We start from the raw sequence: 22,394 nt of genomic DNA, 5'->3' as shown, positions 1-22,394 counted from the left end.
TCCATTTTTTATATACATATATATGCTGCGTACAAGTTGTAACTTATATTAGCAGATTATATAAATTTCTATCAGAAAATGAGATCGATAATTTTTACTTGGGATTAAGAATCATACAAAAATTGAATATTCCATGGAGGGTGGATATATTAATGGTGTAATTTTTGACTCTTTTAATACAAAACGTTGCTTTGGAGACGGTATGTTTTCCCGATGGTAAAACATACGACTATCAGCTTATTCATGATCGCTGACAGCCCAGCTTTTACACTTCTTACGAATCTTCCATTGTCAACTTTGGGATACTTTTTGAGGGTCTGACTTAATTTTGTCCTGGACATAAGTTGGTTAACAGTCTTGTTTTTTTTGGTAATGCCCTGAAATAGTACTCTATATTGATGCAAGTTTTGTCTATGTAATTTATCGGTTAAAATAAACAGTAAATTCAAAGTCTCTTTGGCGACTTCGAGGGAGGGGGGAGGGGGTCCAACCTTACTTTTTCGACTTAATTTTTTTATGATGACTTGACATAGTACTATACATTGATGGAAATTTTTGGGGTGAAAAAATGTAACTTTTGCGATTTTTTGTTGTACCTTGTGGAAGGTGTGATCTCAAGTTTCTGACAGAATTTTTTGCCAGTCTTGTTTTTGTAGGATATCCTTACATAGTACTATACATTGGCTCAAGTTTTGACCATGTACATTATGGTTAAAAAAGCCGTCCAAAGGCTATTTTTAGGAGGGGCTGGAGGCCACGGGCGGTCAGACTAACAAAAAAAATCAATGTTCCAGGTGACATAAGTTATGTGAGGAGTTCAAACCTTCTCTACCTTATGTGGTGTAACCTTCCGTGGCAGGCTCTTGGACTATATTCATACATACTATCTGATTTTATAATATACCAGATTATTTTTTACCCCAAAGAGCATAAGCCATAGACAAACAGGCGGTAGTCACTTGGTGCCAGTTCTAGGCTGTAACTGTGATACATAAAATCTTTCCATTCGAGCTCCTGGAGCTTTTGGTGTTTCATCCAAATGTGTGTGAGGCCTGGTGTTGTCTTGATGAAACACGAATTTTCTCTTATTCTAGTCTATTTTTGTTATCCAACCTTCTGTAAATAGTTCAAAACTGTTTTATGATCGATTTTGAGCTCCTTGGCAATGCTCCGACTTCTAACATGACATTCTATCTCAATGTTTTCCATAATTTTATTTACATTTTTGACGAAATTCTTGTTAGTGCGTGGTGCATCATTCACCCCTACTACATCAGAAAAAATTGCTTTAATCACTGTTGTGCAACTCGAAATGAAAGGTTACATTGTATTTTCTTTTTTCGTCGACTTCAACATTTTCCCCCTTCATGTAGAAAATGTAAAATATGGCAAATTTCTTCCTTTGATACCTCCAAACTCGACGTACTATAATTCACGACTGAACCGGCTGAGGGAAAACCTATATAATTATTGTTTTTAGTATACACTTCACAACAACGTATCGTTTAATCTGATGTGCCCCTTAATAAAGTAGATATATTTCGATAAAAAAAAAAGGTGGGAAATACTAAATTACTTTTTTATTGTCTTTTTCTTATTGTACTATATACTCGTAATATCAAAATAATTTCAAACAATTAGGATCAAAGGAAATGTGGTCCCCTTTTTCTCCAGATGTCCCCCTCCCCCCCTTCACTTTTACAGGTACGGTATGGTGAACAAGGAAGTCAATGCCCCTCCCAAGTTGAACAAAGATCAACTGATGGCATCCATTGTCAAGGTATGGAACTTTATTCCAGATGACTTGGTATGAGGCAGATTTGAGACAGGCTCAAAACTTTGAAGGCTTGACATTCCCGCTAAGGGCATCATCCATATGGAATGCATATTTTATAGATATATATATATACCCTTGGGCACCTGTTATATAAATTTTATTTGTAATTAAATAACTTTACATGTAATACTAAATTGTGCTCACCCTGCATACTAATTAATTTTGCTTACTTACAGTGTGTGTATAATATGTTTAGCAAATAGTACCATATAAATTAATTTATAAATTAACTTATGTTAAGTGAATTATTTTAAAAGAAAATTGTTCATTAGTCATTCTTTGACACATAATGTGCATTTTTACTATTAAAATTAAATTAATGAAAATACAATTATTATTCAAATTTACACTATATCACGCAGAATGATGTTCTAAAGCTAGTAATTGACCTGTCAACACACAAACAACCTTAAAAGATTTTTCTCAAAATGGAGAATGTATTATACATATTTGTATTTTTGACAAATTATCGTCAAGAAAAAATCATATTAACCCATTAGAGTGGCCACTAATTCCACTTAAACTAGCTAAAACTGATCATCACAATAGAAAGGATGAGATCATTGAAGGTTTAATATAAATCTCAAAAATTAAATAAAGATTCTACAGGGTCGTTCAGGTAAATTTGGACTACATTTAATTGAATCCTCATCAATAAGGAATCAAGTATAGGCTTGAAAGTTTATTTACAAATTCTAATAGTACAGAAGAAAAAATTCAATGAATGTGTTTGCCATTTTTGCCAATCATTCAGTCAATACAAGGCCTATAGGATCTCCTTTGGCCCAAAGAAGAAGGGCATGACGACACTGCCGTTATACCCGATGACCCCAAAGTTCATGATGGTGGCCGAAAACTTGGTTTTAAAGGCGTAAAAGACGTGATTTTGGATATTTTGGGATCTCCTTACAGCCCATTGTTTTCTCAACAGAAAAAAAATGATTTGGCTACCATGGGATTTTAAAACGTTCAGTAGTTTCTTCCATGAGCAGCCCTGTTGGTCTTCATTATGTTTGTAAGGATATGTCTTTTATAGAAAAGGTATGACTTTATCCTCAGGTAAGTGATTATGCCTCCGGAGACTGTTGCACGGCTTACTTGGTGATCTTGGTGTGAGCGTTTCAAGCGTACGAGGAATATGGGAGTGCGTTTTTATCACTCTGGGACTTGTGGGCTTTTCTCTTATATGCCTCTCTTCCTTCCAGTAGTTGTAGACTTCGTATACTGTGCTCTTTGGATATCTGAGCATCTTCTTGATTTTCTCTGAGATGTGTCCCGCGCAAGCAAATTCGATCATGGTGTCCTTCCAGGTCTCCTACATTGTAAATACTTGGTATGATTTTGTAAGTTGTGCAACTAACATAATGCTAAGGCTCAACATCTCAATTGAAATTGAAATATTCGAATTAAATACTATCTTTATTGTTCAGTATTTAGTTAAAGGTGGATTGGATTTACCTAAATGACTCTGTATAACATATATAAAATTCTTGGGTATCTTAACTCATCACAATAATTTGAATATAAATCCTAAAATGGACCAAAATATATAAAGGAAATATAGGCCTGTATTTATACAAGATGAAGTAGAAAATACTGAGTAATTTTTTCCATTTCTGGATTTTTGTCCATGATTTTGACGTCACACATATGACAAAAAAAAATGACTCATGCACTCCTTAATTTAATTTAATTTTGTAGTACTGCATGTCTTAATTGATAAAAAAAAATTAAAATAACATTAAGTGTAACTTGCAAAGAAGGATAATTGGGGTTGAGTTTGATGATATTGATATTTGACTTCAGATCAAAATCAAATACTTGAGACTCCACTGGATTTGGTATGATTCATTTCAATTTTTTCTCTCGATGTAAATCACATATAGGTTGAAGATTCAAAAATTAAAATCCTCTTCGAGGCTGCCTATCCTCCATTCTAAAAGTCTGACAATTTTGTACTTAGCACCATTCGAAAAGGGTGACAAAATGCTACAATTTGTTTTGTTTTTGTGGAGTCAAAAATGTCTGACCGACCAACAAGCAAAACAGCAGAGGGTGTGACATCTCCAATGTACACAAGCCGATCTCTGACGGCAAGATCTTCACAGTGGACACTGTTCTGAACAGGAGAAATGATTGATTCTTAGCTGAATCAAGAGCTTTGATTGAGGGAACCAATTACTTATTAATTTTAATTAAGTATAACTAATTCATACTGCACTCAAAAAAAAAAAAAAGTCCAAAGACACAAATTAACATTTGTGGATCTGAAATGAGTTTGATTAAATTTTTAAACTTAGACTGGGTTGATAAAAAGTTTAAGCACTTGAACTTTTGAGCAAAGACTTGGAAATCTAAATATTAAGAAACTTTCTTCCACATCTGGAGTAACATGTATGATAAAAATGTTTTCCTCATTGTCTCTCTTGTCAGATGTCAAAAATGCTAATGGTTGAATGAATCAAATACTGGATTTTGTTCGTAATTGATAATACAAAAAATATGTATACGCTTTACAAGATATAAATGTCGAGGAAATAAAGAACATTTACATAATATCATTTTACTCCGAAATACAGTCGTGAAGATGAATATGTTTGACAACTTAAAAAATATATATTATAAACATCATTTTACTAAAAGGATGTAGCAACTGTAATATATACTATTTAATCTGAATGAAATTGTCTAAAAACTTATATAAATTGACTAAATATAATGGAAATTTAGATATGTTCTTTTAATCTTTTATGTACATATAAAAAGTCAAGACCTTTACATTGGAATAAAAACAAACTTTTGTATACAGTAGCATCACCCTTTGTATTCGTTAAATACTACTAGAATTGCATTCTAGTTAAAATTCTTGAGTATGATATTTCGATTATGGGAGTTGAGCTGAGTTCGACTAAGGCAAAGATACTCATATTTCACTTCGAGTTTCTACCATCGGGTTCAAGTATACTATCAAGAACAACATAAATAAATGAGCATAGGTTAATTTGTAACATTTTCTTGCCCTACACAGTAATTAACCGTCAAAAAATAGAGATGGACACCGAAATATGGATTGGTAATTAATGTTAATTTTCTCATTAATATAGGAAGGTTTATTGATTATTTTTTAACATTCTGATTAATCCATCCTTTATGGATAAACAAATAAAAATAATCATTTTGTTATCTCGTCATCATGAATGAACAAGAAGCCAAAAGGCAGCACATTTCATACTTCTTAGATGCTGAAGTTGAGATGGTGAGGATTATGGGCATTGTGAAGTGCTCCAAGAACCTGGTTGTCTAAAAAGCCGGATTGACGAATGACGAGAAAACTTCTCCAGAAAATCAGGAAGTGGATGGCAAAATTTAAATTTAATTTCTGTCAAGCTCTCGGAAGAAAATGGGAGAAGACCCCACCAAATTAATAAATCACCTCCCCGATGTCTTCTCCATATCTGCTAGGACCCTTCAGGAGGCACGTGAAGGACAACTTGGAATTGTGCTCATATACGAAGATCCCATGCCATCTTCTGACAAAGGTCATGCATACCAGAAGGTATGAGAGTCTAATTTTTGGCTCCCCAATTCTGTATAAACTGAAGGCAGTGGCAGGTCTTAGAACTAGTTATAACTGTACCGGTAGATGGATAAATACGCAGACTATTTGTGGCATATAATTAAATGTGTAATAAAATTCGTATGACATATTTTTTTTGAGAATTATATAATAAAGAATTTATTCTGGCATAAAATTTAATATAATTACTGAATATAACCGCCATCAGCTGCTATGACACCCTCCAAGTGCCCGCGGAAGGTCTTGCACACATTGATGATGTAATGGTCTTCCATGGCTGCCCATTGCTCATTGACGCTGGCATTTTATGAGTCCAAATTCGGGTGGTGGGTAGCACAGGCCTTCTTTTCAATTTGCCACCTCACACTGTAGTCAAGGGGATTCAAATCAGGTGATTGAGGTGGCCAAATGTTTTTGTTCCAAAATGGCATGTTGGCAGCGAGCCAATCCTGAATAATTCTAGAGGTATGGGCAGGTGCCCATCCTGCTGGAAGATAAAGAGGCCCCCATCAGAGGGCCTATGGAAGGACCTTGTCCTACAAAATCTCCAAGTAGACAGACCTACTGGCGTAGAGTGAGTGGCAACCATATGACGTTTGGTCGCGTCATTCATCGTTAACGACTTTGTTTGATGCGAGTAAGAAAAACAAAAACAATGCCAAAAGATTTACCAACTTACTTGTGATACTTGTGAGATATAAGCGTTTAAAAATTAGTCCGCGTATTTATGCAACTACAGGTATAATTATTATAATCTGTAGGTTAAAAGCAGTATCAAATTATAACTCGAAATTGTTTTTGACCCATTGTTTTGGAAATAACAAAAGTAGCGTCACACTTGGCACAATAACTCACTAACTAAAGAACTGATTGTAATACAAATTTTGAAATTTTGACGGCTGTCTTTTCAAGCTTGGTACAAATTGAATTTTTTAACTACGCCATTTATGTGTGAAGTCTGGAAATTTTCAGCCCTTGTGTTATGTATCTTAGACCAGGAATCTCCCAACCACCGGGTCGTAAAGAGCGTTCGAATGTTTACATATATATCATGTATTATTCATCAAAATATGGTGAAAAAATAATTCTTCATAAAATAAGATATTTCTTACTGTGCTTGTTTTTAAACCAAATTTAGATTTTATTTATTTATTTTATAGTTAAGACGTCTATTATCTCTGAGATTGTCTAAGAATGAATCTAACGTGAGTTTTGAATATTTTTTAAGCTACTGAATATCATAACTTCTCCACATTTGAAAAATAAAAAACTTTAAATATATATAACTTTTTTATTTCTGAAGAAAATGATAGTTTAATCAAATATTTGTTTGTATATATACTGAACCATTGCTTAGTTCTTATGTATACATCAAAACTTATTTACGTGTTTAAATTCTTTGCGACACCAGTATCCCTCTGGGTATTAATGGATTTCTTTTGTCATAGTATATGATATTTTTCTACTGCGTAATATCTTTTACAATATTTATATTTATTTCACAAGTAAGTTTTTAAATAAATTTTGTTGTATGTGTACTAAGTATAAGAAATTGCTTTCAAAAACATCACCTGTAAAATTTTCAATTAATTTATTATAGGAAATAGTAGGAATAAAACGATTACTATATTTTTTCCAATAGTATCATCTATAATTGTTTTCTCAAATAGAATATGAAATAAAACTCAAATGTATTATAAAAATCAATAATTTAGTATAGATATTTAAAAAAAATTAAAATTTCTTTACACCAAGAGTGCCCTTATAATTTTCCATACAAAATATGAAGGGCTATATAAAGATTATATGTCCTTTTTGGGGACTGTCATTCCATTCTAGCAGAAAACAATGTGGAAATTATACTTCATAAACACCAACCCACTCATTTTTTCTTCTGACTGTATGCCAATGTCAGGGATTGCCAGATAAGGCTTCCTTTGATGAGCATAGAAACTCCAATAACCCCTAATTGGATTATGGCCACCTATCAGAGCTTCCATCGACACATCAAGGCCACTATCGAAATTGACAGAGGCTACATAAATGATTATAAATGGTAACACATTTTCAACAGTTGTACAAAGTTTAGTTCATGTAGCTCCCCTAGTTTCCGAAATTAAACTGTTTTAAATTCCAGATTCAAAATGTCTAGATTCTAATTACACACCCAGTATAATTTTCTACATGGTTTTTCATGCTTGTCTTTGTATTAATTCTCCACATATATAACATGAATAGGTCGTTCATGTGTGCTATAATCAAATTGAAAGAGTATTTGACCATGTTTTTTTAAGCCACAAGCTATAAAAAGTAAATATGTATACATTTAGGCAGGATACCAAATACTAATACAATAATTAGAAATGCTGCATCAAGCTGGGGAAATAAATAAAAAAATAAATTATTTACGGTAAATTTCCTTCAGAATTATTTTACTCTATTTCCTTCCCCCCTCTCTCTGTGAATGTAAAGATGTAAATAAAACATATACGCTGTACACAGTCATGCCTTATATACGAACAAAGTATTTCCATTACTCTTTTTTTAATAGGCATCATTTCCTATGTTCTCTTATTTGTAAGATAAGCTATTTAGAACATCGACGTCCAAGTAACCAGATACTTTGAAAAGAAAATGCCTGGACCATTAACCCCTCTGTAATTGTGTAAGCAACTGTTTGTCTTTACTTTGCATAAAAGGGGAAATTGAGAGCTAGAGACTATAAGACTAGAAGTGATGAATTCATTCTTAGAACATCTACAGGGCTGGGGCTTTAAATCTGGAACAAGTTTGAACACCAATATCTTGCTAACCCGGAGATGTATGTTTATAAAAGTATGTTCAGCAGATTAAGCTGAATAAACAGTTAAAAAAAATCTTAGAGAGAGGGTCAAATAAGCGTGCACATAACACCTCGCTGGTTTCCAATCTTTAAGAAGTGTCAAACACGGACAGTTTCTCATCAAGACCTGTGCCAGGTTGGGGGCTGTTAGGTGTGGTTCGTGGTAGGTGACGTCAAAATATATCCCTACATATAAAAGCAAAAGATTTGAGAATTGCTGAGTTAATTTTTGTGAAAATAGTTGTAAAATATATTCTCTTCAATTTTTTTGGATTCAAAATCACACTGTATATAAAAAATAACATAAGCTAAGATTTATAAAGGAAAAGATAAGCCTAGATAGATGCGTAAATATAAATACTATTTTCATATTCAATGAATAAAACGATACAACTTTTTCAATAAATCATACTTGTGAATAGCTTAAAAAAAAGAATCGAAGGTAGTAACTTTTACTATCATGATTTCTCTAATCATATTTTGTAAGATTAAATATTATATATCAGATAGCAATTTCAATGTTACGTCAGCATTGTTGATGTCAATCGTCTTAGGGACTTAAACTATAAATTTTTAGTGTATTTAAACCCATTTTCTATTAAGTTTACGCTAAATAAAAAAAAGAATGTCTATCCTCATGATGCAAAAACAACAAGGACGAAAGATTTTAATATCTCTAAAGCAATTTATTGCGGTCAAATATGTCTCAACGACAAAAATTTACCATGTCACACGGTGGCAATTCAAGGGTGATTTTCTTGGAGAAGCCCCAAGAGTGGTTTTCCAAGACAATTGAGAGTACTGAACCTTTGTTCAAAGTCTTTAAAGATCAACCAGATCTCTCCACCATGGAGATGTCCATGGACGTCAATGCCCTTAGGACTACCTTGTCAGTGTAAGTCAAAGAGGGTGGTGGTGTCTCTCTAAGAGCCCAAAAAATATTACACCTGACAGCAAAAAAGGTAAAAAGGGCACCTTCATATAAGTTTTGGTTTTTTTGAAGAACTCATGGGCTCCAAATCACCAGATCCGAATGCTTTGAATCATATTTTCTGTTGGAAGGTAGAGTCCAAGGCCTGCAGAATCCGGCAGCCAATAGTTGATGCCTTACATAGCTCTGTCTATAATTAATGGGTTGCCCTGTCACGGGCCTACATCAAACACACTTGCAGCATATTCCGCCACCAGCGGGAAGCCGTTATTGCTGCCTACGATGGTCATATTAAGTATTAATTATCATTGATATCCTGATAATAAATTATATTACTAATATTGTTTTGGATATTCAATCTAAAGAAAATAATCCATCATTATTTAATTCGTTCATTTTAGTCTAGAAACTTTTTAAGACCCGATAGCTACATAAGCTATTTACACATAATTTCTAAAAGCAAAAAGGCGTCCAAACTAACTACAACATTTTATAGTATCTATTTATAACCTAAGACTTTCTTACCTTGTGTCTGGAGGCATTCTTTTATCTTCAGTGTATTTTGGAAAGTCGGTGTGTACACCAACCAAAGCTATACCAGCTTCACCGTCGATGCTCTTTTTAGTCATCGTGCCTGGTATTGAAACAGTTGATAGAGGCTTTTTCAGCTGTAAAGTAAGAAAAAAAAGACTAATATTAGTACAGCATATTTTGTTGAAGTAGTATTAAATTTATGTACGGATAAATATGTATGAAGACAAATTTACATAATTTTTCAACTTTTGGCTTATATTTCATAAATATAATGCTTTAATATAAGATAAATAATAATAATAATAAAAGTAAATAATGCCTAAAGTTCCCTTTGCCAACAATGGGTGGATAGTGTGTTTTTAAAATAAGAAAATAAATAAAATGATTTAAGTTCATACTTACACACATTCACAGAATAAAACTCTAAAACATTCATCTATAAATTTTATTTATCAACATTAAATGCCTTATAAAAACATATATATGATGAACATATGATAAATAATTTCATCGTTTCTGTTTATACGAATGGATAGATACGCACATACTTTTCAAGAGTTTAATTGCAGAAATCTACAATCTACATACAAATAATAGATACTTTTCAGTAACGCTGTAAATTGCATCATAGTTGAAAGAGAAAGTTGATATTTTTACAGCATTAAATGTCCTTATTTCCAATAAATCTTGATGGCACTCCATCAAAATACTTTAAGGATTCAAAAAAGACTGAACACTGTATATGAACACAACTCGATATCACTGATCAATGATGTTTGAATTGAATCAAAGTAATATGTACTAAAAATCCACCAAAAAGATGTAGATTTCTACAAAAAAAAATTATCGATTAGGGACGATAAATTATGATAATTTAATTATTTTTTTCTCTTGTAATAATTGATTTTTATGAACAATAAAGAAATAAAATTAAACGAGGATGTAACAACATATTATTTATGGCTATTAGTGCTGGATCAGTCCTAGAACAGATTCTCTAATCCATCATATTTTCCCGTCTTCAGTTTTTTTATTGCCCGATCTTTTTTACCATTCAAAGGTATACGGTCCAACCTATATTTTTATTTTCTTCACTCCAAGCTATGATTGAAAAATATAAAACAAACAAAATTATGAATTAGAATGGACACTCGGTAGAGCGCAAATCCTCCTCCTAAAATCAATTTAAGTTATGTATCGCAATTTGTTAGAAAGTTATGGTCGATTATGCATTTTTTACGTTATACGTTAACCCTGGTGACTAAAAAACAAACAAACCTAGGTAAAAATATAACCTCCATCTAACTTTGTTGGTGGAAGTCATGATAGCTAGAACTTATAACACTTGATATATATATATATATTTAAACTTAAAGTATCTTATCTCATTGAAAGAGGTTATGTTGAACTGCAGAAGGAACATAGTGAGTAACTACATTCATTTGTATTCACTATAAAATACCAATAAGGACCACTCCTTCAGCTGATGCAATTTATTAGGACCGGGATGATCGGACTGGAGTCTTTTTTGTATTTTTATACCGATTCAACGGTATGTAACAACAGTAAGGTTTAACTCATTTTATTTGTTTGTCCCATTTTGACATGCTGCAATAGTGATTATTTTCTTATTATCTATCTGTAAAGGGTCTTCGTTTTTTTAATAAACTTAGTTATTTAGCGAAGCTCTCAAATGGCCGACAATAACTAACGCTGATGTGATGTGAAAGCGCACTAAAAAATAACTATACCATGTATAAAGAATTCATTTGGATAGTATATATTATTGGAAAAGTATCATAACGAATGCAAAGTGTGAGTATACAAATACAATTAATATTTGTTCCCCTGGGAATTGACTGTAAAGGTAAATTACTCTAGCAGACATATTTGTTTACTTACCTTCCTATGTGTAGCATATGCATATAAATGTATATACATTTTACATACGTAATATACAGTTACTCCATTCGCCATATTTAAGCTTACACTGAAGATTGTTTTTCAAACTTGATTAAAAACTAGTTTGGAAAGACAGTGACCAGAAGAAAATTAAGTTGATTTCCAGTAAATTATAACTGAACTCCACCTTTTTCATTCAATATAGCCTACCTCACCCTCCATGACGGCCTCCATCCTCTTCCTGAAGGCAACACAATCCTAACGGATATAGTCTTCTGATAATACAGCTTATGTCCTCTTGATTTTGAATTCCAAAGATCTCAAATATCTGTGAAGCTTGATGCAGGGAGCACCCTCGACCTTTGAGTAGATGAAATAATCCATGGAGATTAAGATGAGGGAAGCTAGGCTCTATACATTATTTTCTAATTTCTCACATACAGAATATTTTTTCTTCCTCATTAATCTTGATTTAGCCCAATATTAGTCTTTTATGATCCTATGGAGCGTAACCTGCCTCACATTCATCATCTTGCCCATACCACAAATGGGCAAATAATGAACAAAAGTTACATAGATTTGTATCGTTATGCGCTTGCTTGTATATTTAGAATAAAGATATTTTCGTTGGAAGGAAAGGGAAATAATAAAAAAGTAAAAAAAAAAATTAACTTTATTATTTTAAACATAAATGTTAATTAACTTACTTTTACTTTTCCACAAGGGGAAATGATAGAGTAACATCATTCATGGGATCTCAAAAGTGCCATCTGGCGACCAAAAGCTTTTTATTACATGTCTAGAAAATTTTCTCTAAATGGGTAATATGCACATTTTTCACAAGCTAGGAGACGTAAACTCTTATGAATTTTTGTTCCTTATTTTAAAGGATAATATTTTAAGTCATTTAATGATATTGTAGTGAAACCAAATTAAGAAGTCATTCCCATCGAAATGGTTTATTCAACAGAAAAAGATAAGAATTGCTTACAAGAAAAAGTGTTAAAACTTTATATTTTTTTAAATCATAATAACCCTGCTAATTTTAAAGGTTTTTATATGGAGAAAAGAATCCATTTTTTTAATCAACTTTAAAAAACAAAATAACAATTAGTTAGTTACGAACAAATAAATTTTTTTTGTAGTACGAAACACTCAAAAATCTCAAATTAAAAAAACCCAAAAATCCTTGATTTTGACCTATAGAAGAAAAAAATATTCCTTAGAAATGGAAAAGGATTTTAATTTAAAAACAATTATACCAATTGGGATTTATAGGTAAAGCTATCTAAAATACAACCTAATCACGTAACCGATTTTTTTAAAGTTAGCAGTTTGAAGAGAGTTTTTGATTACCAAAGCTATTGTCATAATTATGGACATTTTTTAAATTGTGATATAATAAATTATGGAGATTTATTCTACTCATTTGACTCTAGACACAAGCAGTCCGATAGGTGAGAAAGAATAACGAGAGCTTTTTGATAAATAAACTAAGTTGATAGATGTAAGTATATTAAAAAAATATTTTTGGTAATATATATATATATATATACCCAGGACTTAATTAGTTACGCTAGCAAGTGGCTAGCAGATAGTACAGGATACCTTATATCAAGTCCGTTTGGCTAAAATAATTTTAATTCTTTTTTAGACATATTTTTTTTCTAATTTATTACATTTTATATTTGAGTAGTAAGGGAAGAATAACGGTACAAAAATTTTAAACTTATAGATCAAATTTTTGTTTCAAAAAATATCATTTCAAAATGAAGAGGACCTGAAATATATGAAATATTTTACTTTGGTATTTGTCACAGGGTATATAAATTATAATAATTTAATAAACCTGTTGAATGGTAACTAATTTTACCAACCATCGAGCCTTGTATATATCTACCAAGTTCATATTATTGTTTTTTCCAACTTTCAACGCTAATATGTAAATGTAAATTTATAATGCAAGTCAGTCTAGTTAATGAAAACTTCACTCAAGTTTTCTGCAATTTTAATCAAAATAACTATAATGAATTCAGTAAAAAATCATAGAGTTAGCTTAGTTATTCATAAATATAATTAATAATTATTTATACCCACATATGTATATATAAATGGGTATAAAAGCACACTTATAAGTATAAGTAAATAAGCCTTGAAACAAATAATTGTATTTATATATATCTAAGGCAATATAAGTAGTAATTAACCCACGATATTTACAAGAAAACTTTAGAATTGACTTACACCACTACCTTTTTTGTCACGCTTTATAAAAATAAAAGCTCTGATGAAGCACCCTGTATAATATGGTACCCAATATGAATGGATTATAATGAAAGTTAAAACGTAATCACTCATAAATATACAATTTTCATTATCAAATTAATTTCCAATTCATATGGAAAGTTAGTTAATGAATAACCTTTGGTAAGGTACAAACATATTAATTAATCCAGTGAGACTGCAGTATTGATATATACTTTTTTACGACTGTTGCGACTGTTTGACAGAAAAATGATTAAGAAAATTAAGAATCAATCATTTGAATTTAAATTATTACACCCACATAGTTAATTACTATGAGTGGACAATTGGAACTTTTTTTTTTAGCTGAAGGACAAATTTGCTAAACAAGCATTTACTGATCAACATTTCGCCGAAACATCTTTTGAGCAAAAAATGATATTTAATATATCGACATACAATTGTGAATGTTAATTTGAAAATAATTTATTATTTTCTTTAATAATCATATATAAACATAACACAGTAGCATGTACTTTGAGTGTAGTTCGAATTTTTATTTTTATAAATAATTTTAACTAAATTTAATATATATATAAATATGATAGCAACTCAAATGGCTGAAGTGCTAACCTTTATCAATTAATCATCATTCGACATGATGAATTATTCATATTGGAAAATAATCATGTGTTGAAGAACAAACATAATTCCTTCTTCCAATCGAGTTGCTGTCGTGTTTCCTTATTATTTAATTACTTGAAATAATACGACATTAAAGATTCGAACTATATTCTAACCACACACTACTGTGTATAAACTTATTATTCAAGGGTATAATTGATAAAAAGACATTTTTCTGTAATATAACATGAATGAACATATATGTCATATATAGCTTATAAACAATACCTATATATCTTTGTATAATTTTCAATTGAATTATAATATAGATCGCATATATTAATATCATTTTTCAGTCAAATATCTTAAAAGATTTTTTCTGCGAAATTTACAATGAATGAAATGTATGTTGGCTAGATTGTTATTTGGCATAATTTCATTTGACCGAAATATTTTCCACCAATTACCCTAGAACCATCAATTTTATTTCTGTAAGTATGTGCTTCTAAGCCTTCAAAAATGAAAAGATTAAATAAAGACATTAAAATCACGAAGAAACTATGTGATCGAAAAAAACAAAAACAGTTTGGACACAGACGTACATTTTAAGGATATCAAGGTATTTACTGACATATCTATATCACTGATTTCATTTATTTATGGTGATATCTATACTTAAATTACAATTTTATCATCCATTTAATTATTTCTTTTTAATCAAGAACATAAATACAAAAAGCATATTTAATTAAAATAGGAAATTTTGTATATTAGATTCAAGAATATTGAATATGTATTTAAATGAAATATATTCCTTATTCAAAGAATAATATTTTTTTATTCAAGTCATATCTAAATTTCACATACAATATAAAGAATACAAATGAAGCAAAAAAAAAAGAAAAAAGAAATTATTAGTTACGAGTATATTTATATTATTTTTGATATTGGGTGATACATGGAAAAAATGACATTTTTCTATCATAATTTCAATAATAACAAGTAAGAAGGGTAACAACTTTTTTTTTTTTTTTTTCAATTTTCTTCACACAACCCCTGAGAAAAACTATTTCTCAATACGGTCACCCTTGGCGAGGATGATTGTTTTCAGGTGTTCGTCTATAGGCTACACACCTGTTGCAGATAGTCTCGTTGCTCATCCCTTAGCTGTGGTCATTGACAATGACCTTCAGGACTGCGTTATTCGGGTGGCAAATGAAATAGATCCTTTATTCCACATGCAGCCAGAATGTAAATTCAAAAGCGTTCAATTATGTCCTGTAGGGGGCCACATTGGGACTCTCACATCAACTTTTTCCTGACTTCCACTGCCGAGCTTATGTAAAAGAGGTCCTTCTTGATTCTCAATGCTGGCAAGCAACTGGGTGACGAGGTCGACCGTTTTCTTGGACATCTCATCTAGGTCAGAAATCTCTTTAAGAGTTATTTTCGACCAAAGAAGTATAGATATCCGGATTAAAACACCCTCTTCTTTGGTCAATTTTATTGATGGGATGATGTGCAATTCAGAAGAATAAACATAGGTTTAGGAGATTCTGAAGCAATTAAAGGCACTGAAATTGGTTCACACAACTTTGAGTTCTAAGAACTAGCAGAAGTGCTCAATTTTTCATACAACACATGGAAGATGCACTTAATCTTGGGAACATTTCCAACATAGGATATATTAGGTTGGGGAAAAAGTATTTTCGTATTTATGACTTTAATTTAGTGTTGTTTATACGAAGTATGTCTCGTTCTGTTCAATAACTTATTGTCAACGAGCACTTAACATCAAAATGCCCTTCTTGTAGAAGCCCTTGTTCCTATCGGCAAAAAACTAGAACAACTAAGTTTGTTCTTCCAAGCACATTGTCTATAGACAGAAACATGTCGTAGCCACTTGGTGCCTGTTCCAAACTATTGGGTGGATTCATAAAAACTTCCCACCCAAGCTCCCTGGCATATCATCAAAGATGTGTGGGCCCAACAAAAAGCTACAATTTGATGTTTGCTTTGTTTTTGTGCGATCAAAAATATCCGAGCAAAAAGGCATAGTGTGTGCAATCTCTTCCGCACACAAGTCGATCTTCACAGTAGATGATTTTCTTAACAGGAGAAATGATCGCTTCTTAGCTGAATCAAGAGCTCAAATCATGGTCCTCGGCGTCGTGCCATCCACCGGCAGCAAGATGCCTTCCTACTTGTTCAAGGCCAATGAAAAAACACGGACGTCTACTGCCAGATCTTCAGGAACTACGTCTTACCATAGTTGAAGTAGGCGTTCTCTAGGGATAACTATGTGTTTACCAAGAATTGCACACCAACACATACGCGTCTTAGAAAAACAAGACGAACAAGACTTCTCACCTGAATGTCGATATTTTGAAGGCCTTGATCCTGGAGGAGTGGAGCAACTTGTCCACGGACTTCATCAAGGCCAGCAGTGCTTCTATTTGTCAATGATTGAAGACATCATTCAGAATGAAGGGTAATATAAATAATAAAGAGTGTAGAAAATGGCTAAATAACCAACTTTTACTCCAAAAGTTTGCCATAAAAATGGCACAAAAAAAATTATTTTAAAGTGAAAACAGCTATTAAAGTTTTCTAAATTTTGAGTCGTCACCCTGTATATTGAACAAAACCTATTTGTCGAGCGTTAAGATAAAAGATAAGGATATAGAACAAAAATACAAGCATATGAAAAATCCCAACTTATATTTTTACTTCATAAACATACATCCCAATATTTCATAGACATGTTTAAGTCAACTTTAGTTAAAATATTATAAAATGTTAGCTATGGTTTAAAGCTTATACTTTATGAAAGGAACTTATATTGGCTCCAATATGGTCTTTAAAATACAAACGGTCAATTTTTACCTTATTTTATAATAACAAGTTTGGCTTTGCAAAGTAATTTACTTATTATTAAAAGATTGCAATAATTGAATCTCAACTATAGGTTGTGCTGTTTCCATCTATGAGATCGAAGAGAAAGCATGACGCATGGGCAAACTTATACAATGGATCCCATAGTTTTGATTGGCTTAAGTCTGAAGGTAAAAACGATGAGATAGATCGAAAATGAGTGAGGATTTGAGTATAAATATCGTCATTTATAAATTTATTTGACTAAGGATTTGCCATAAAGCCTATTAGCTTTCTATTTTCGTATCCCTCCCCCCTTTCCCCTTCATATATCTATTTTTCATGAAGCTAAAAATGTTAGATTCAAATAAGTTGGTAAATATGTAATATTAAATAAGAAAGGCATTTAAAAAAAGGTCTGACAATATATACTGATAATGAGGAAGAAAACATCAGCTTAAAAAGAAAGAAGGAGTTTCTGTAAATGATAATATTATTTTTGTATAGTAACCTTCCCTAAAAACTAAATGTAAAAAGTGTTGTAGATATATTAGGAATATTCATAACTTTTTTTTAAAGTAAAAGACGAGCATAATCAAGTTTTGTATTCTTTAAATTCATGATTTTTTTTTGTTAAATATAAATAGTATAAAAAAATATATTTGTTTTTAAAGTGGAATAAAGCAAAAAAAAAGTATAAAAGCTTATCTATTTTACAGGCCTGTTCGTCATATGACTAGAGAGTGGAGTTCCCAAGCTTGCAGTAGCGCAATTAAAGGACGAAAAGCACAATTTTGAAGGAATATAGAAAATAAATCAATTTGTAATATATTTATATACTATATTTATCTATATTTTTTAATTAATTTGTCTTCCTTTATATGCAAAAGCAGCATTGAAAGGGCGGAAAATATGGCAGCTCTTGACAATGAAGGCCGTGTCCATGAGGTACCACGCTGCCATGATGGAATCTCAGTGTAATTCAAAATTTGGATGAGAAGAGTGAGATACATTCTTTTCCAAGACACCCAAACTTTCCAGGTGGTTGAGGCCAGGGATGGAGGAGGGCCCTAAGGATGTATACCAGAAGTCATACGTATTATTGTAGTATAAGTTTTTTTGTGAAACAGTCTCAACAAGTCGCGGACAAATTAGCAGCTCTTGGTGATGAAAACTGTGTCTATGGCGTACCACACGGCTGTGATGAGAGCTTAGAGCAATATTGTTGCTGTATGATTTTGGATTTTTCAAAGATTTATAGAGTAGAAATGTACTTCTTGATGTTATAGGCTGTCTGGAAGGATTCCAACGGTTTTTTGGGGCCTTCTCGGCACTTAAAATGGAGCAGAGGAGATCACACACATATTGCCTTATTTTTTTTTGTTGCACCTAAATTTTTACACTTAGATACATGGATAAAAACAAAACTTTTTTCAAGGCACATTGGATGAATTTTTATCTTGAACTCAATGTGCGTAGGTTCGCACTTAAGTCACTTAATGTTATGGACTTCAAAGACAATTTCTTGGTCAGATGGAGTAAATGTAATATTATAATGTCTTCTTATACTTATTCAGTACAACACCATCTGACCAATTCAAGTAACATTTAAAAAAGTCCAGGGGGGTTGAGGTCAGTGGTGAGGATGGCCACATAGAGCCAAGCCAGAAATCGGCCGGATTTTTTCTTCAGAATTTTTTGTACATCTTAGTTGTATGGGGCTCTAATTAAATTCTTGATGTTTGAGGACGTACAGATGAAGATGCTAATATTCTTTGCTCCCTTCTTGATACTGACACGGGTGCAGAGAAGATTGCCGATGCTTTGTGTTTTTTAATGTTCTTACAACATTTTTAAACTTAGAGATTTGGGATAAAAACCAAAATTGTATGTAATTGTTTCAGCTGTCCTTTGTTTTTGTACTAATACATCATAAATTGTAATTAAGTGCTTCTGTATGTTTTGGTTTTACACTCTGTAATATGTACATTAATAATACATATATATATTAGGTTGAGGGGAAAAGTAATTTCGTATTTTCCGCTCCCTATTTTTAACTAAGTATATCTTATTTATTATTGACCACATCGGATCATACAATAATTTGTTGTAAAATTGTGCGTGACAGTATTGCACATAGCCAGGTCAGTCGTGAATTATCGTTTGTCGTGTATGTGGTCTCAATTTAAGACATTCGACATATTTTACGTTTTTACTACATAAAAGGGAAAAAGGCGTTAAAAGAGAACAAGAAAATTGCGATGTGTACAGGGACAATAATCTTTCGGTTCGTGTTGCACAAAAGTTGTCAAATCAATTCCCCACTTCCACAGTTCTGCCCACAATGTGAACAACTTGGCAATTCGAAGCTGGCAATCGAATAGAAGCAGCCAGCATTGGTGAGTAGTAGACAACAAAATACCATCAAGACAAGACTAGTCTGAACCTCTTTTTTTTAAACCTTCATTTTTTTTCTTCATAAAATTGGAGGCAAGGAAATAAGTCCATCTTTTAAAAATATATATCGAGTGAAAAAATGAATGTTTATCGTTATTACACCACCTAAAGGAACAAAGTTTCTTGAACGGGGTGTTTAGTAACTTCAAAGTTGTATTCAGAGTAAATAATAATTAATACTTAACGTTTTAAACCTGGTTTTCCATACGAAACAATAACCACTACCAAGTGGTTCATTAAAACCTCAACAATTTGAAACTAATACTTCAACAATATAAAATTTCTTATATAACGATTGAATTTGAACAACATTAATACTATGAATATATGTATGTCTGAGCTCTTTAATAATTAAAGTAGCCGCCTTTTACGGCAATGATGGCTTCCAGGCTGTGGAAGAATGCCTGTTAACCAATGCAAATGCCTCTGTCATCGCGTCCCAGTGCTGACTTACAGTGGGTTTGTGGACCTCGGTACTTCGATGACGGGCACTGCAGGCCTTCTCCTCGACATTTGCCTAAAAGGTGTAATCGAAGGGGTTAGCATCATGGATTTAGAGGGGTCATAAGTGTCAAAAAATAGTTAAAAGAACTCAAAAGAATCTGACAACAAACGAAATAGGTTTCTTTCATTACTGGCGTCAAAGTAACCTCTCCACCCTAACAAGGCTCTTTCCTTCTACTTTTTTGATAGCTTTCTTGACAATCTGGTGTGAAACCCAAAAATCTTTAGCAAGGGCACGTCATGGACTTGAAGAGATTGGCCTTGGCTGTTTCTTATAACTTCTCCGGGTCCAGTTTGGCCATTTTGACAGATCCCTTCTTCTTCTCCTACGTTTGGGACTTGCTGACGGCGTAGACAGAGGTCCTGGAGTCACTAATTGCTTCGAGTGAGCTAATGGAAATTTGTCGCTCACGTTCAAGCATCATTTTATGGACTTGCACGTTAACTAGTGAGCTCAAGTTTATTTTATTTTGTAATTAATTGTGTATGCTTTAATATATTAAAATATGAATTAATTTCTAGAACTCACCTTTCATTAATTATTGAATTAATAATTAATGAATTAATCAGATTTCAATAGACAACCCAGTTAATGATATAATACCTATATCAGCCATCTTCAATCATTGCATTATGATTCAGTTATGTCATAATTATTTTGCTTAATTGTCCCCTGATCCAGAAAAAATCTTGAAAATTTCGATTCAATTATTATAATTTATTCAATTAACCCCATTACTACATTTTGAATCAATGGGTTGGTTCTTATTAGGGCATGCTCGTTTCTTACTTGTAAGTAGTTTGTTGACATAATCGATGATATTGGCGCCATCTTGCATTAATTATGATGTTTTTGTTGTTTGTATACTTATTTCAAAACAAACATGAATATGTTTTAGTGCTATATTAATCTATTTTTTTTTAGCAATATATCTTCATTTACAAGCAATATTAGTATAGAAACACTGGCGAACTGATTGACAGCTCTTTTGACGATGAAGGCCGTTTTATAACGTACACATTGTAATGATTGCAGCTTGATTCGAATTCAAATTTGAATTTGAGGTGTGGCAGATATTTTGATCCACGACGTCTTAAACTGCAAATGGGATTGGTTTGAGATTAGGGCTGCAGGAGGGCAACATCAAGGCAGACCGCATGTCAGCCATTTTGTTGCTGTATTAGTTTTAGTTTTTTTTTCTGTATGAGGCTGTAATTGACATATTAATGTTTTAGGAAGTTGTGATGATGATGCCAATGTCATTGCATGGTTCTTGGCACTAAAGTAGATCACTCAAGCGTTGCTTTTTTTAAATTCTGCTCCGAAATTTGTACACATAAAGATATGTGATAACAAAAATAAAAAATATTATTTGTTTTTGATGTTGTTTCCCTGCGTAATGATCTCTCGGAGCTATATAAAAATGTGCATAAAATTGTAGTTTAAAATCAATTGGTCATTATACAAAAAGACTGTCGAAGCATATTTGTATAGCTGACTACTTTTATATCTAGTGCTGTAAATAGTTTGTATTTTTTAGGTGACCTGTCTTTTTTGGAATCGGGACACGGACGAATTAATTTTCTTTTTTTTAGCAGTTGTTATTATAATTTAATTCCCAAGTACTGATTTTCCTTTCCTTCTAAATTCAAATCCTGAATGAACAATAGTGTGTGCTTAAAAAGATGGTGAATAAAATAAATGCATTGTTGGTGAGTTATAATTGTAAGTCCTTATCGGACTCAGAGTAGAATTGAGAATCGACATCAGAGTAATTCTTGTCAATGTCCTTGTTTATTTCCTTTTCACCCTCCTCCTTTGTCACAGGTGATTATAGCTTCCCTTCTTTTTAAATTATTCTTCAAATTGTCAGGGCTACCATTTTTGGTTTATTTTAAGATGGCCAAAGTAAACAAGATTTCCATTACTTTTGAGTTTTTTTTTTTTTTTGTCAATCTAGAGGTTTGGTTCTATTATATTATAATATTTCCCCAACTGGAATAATTCAAAATTATCCGGGAATATTTTAGTGGTAGTATTAACACAACGAAATTAAAAAGTTTACAA

At 32.1% G+C, this 22,394-nt stretch overlaps 1 protein-coding gene across 15 annotated transcripts in view; it reads right to left on the bottom strand.

Annotated features, from left to right (window-relative positions):
- Positions 1-22,394, bottom strand: part of SK (small conductance calcium-activated potassium channel) — a 456,472-nt gene that overhangs the window by 100,993 nt on the left and 333,085 nt on the right. For all 15 annotated transcript variants that reach the window (XM_071887626.1, XM_071887624.1, XM_040711116.2 and 12 more), the window contains one exon: positions 9,713-9,855. In XM_071887626.1, coding sequence (XP_071743727.1) covers positions 9,713-9,855 — 143 coding nt within the window. The remainder of the gene's footprint in view (positions 1-9,712; positions 9,856-22,394) is intronic.

This window comes from Lepeophtheirus salmonis, chromosome 4 (assembly GCF_016086655.4).
Source record: "Lepeophtheirus salmonis chromosome 4, UVic_Lsal_1.4, whole genome shotgun sequence".
Taxonomy (NCBI): Eukaryota; Metazoa; Arthropoda; class Copepoda; order Siphonostomatoida; family Caligidae; genus Lepeophtheirus; species Lepeophtheirus salmonis.
This window is presented reverse-complemented; position numbering and strand designations above follow the sequence as displayed.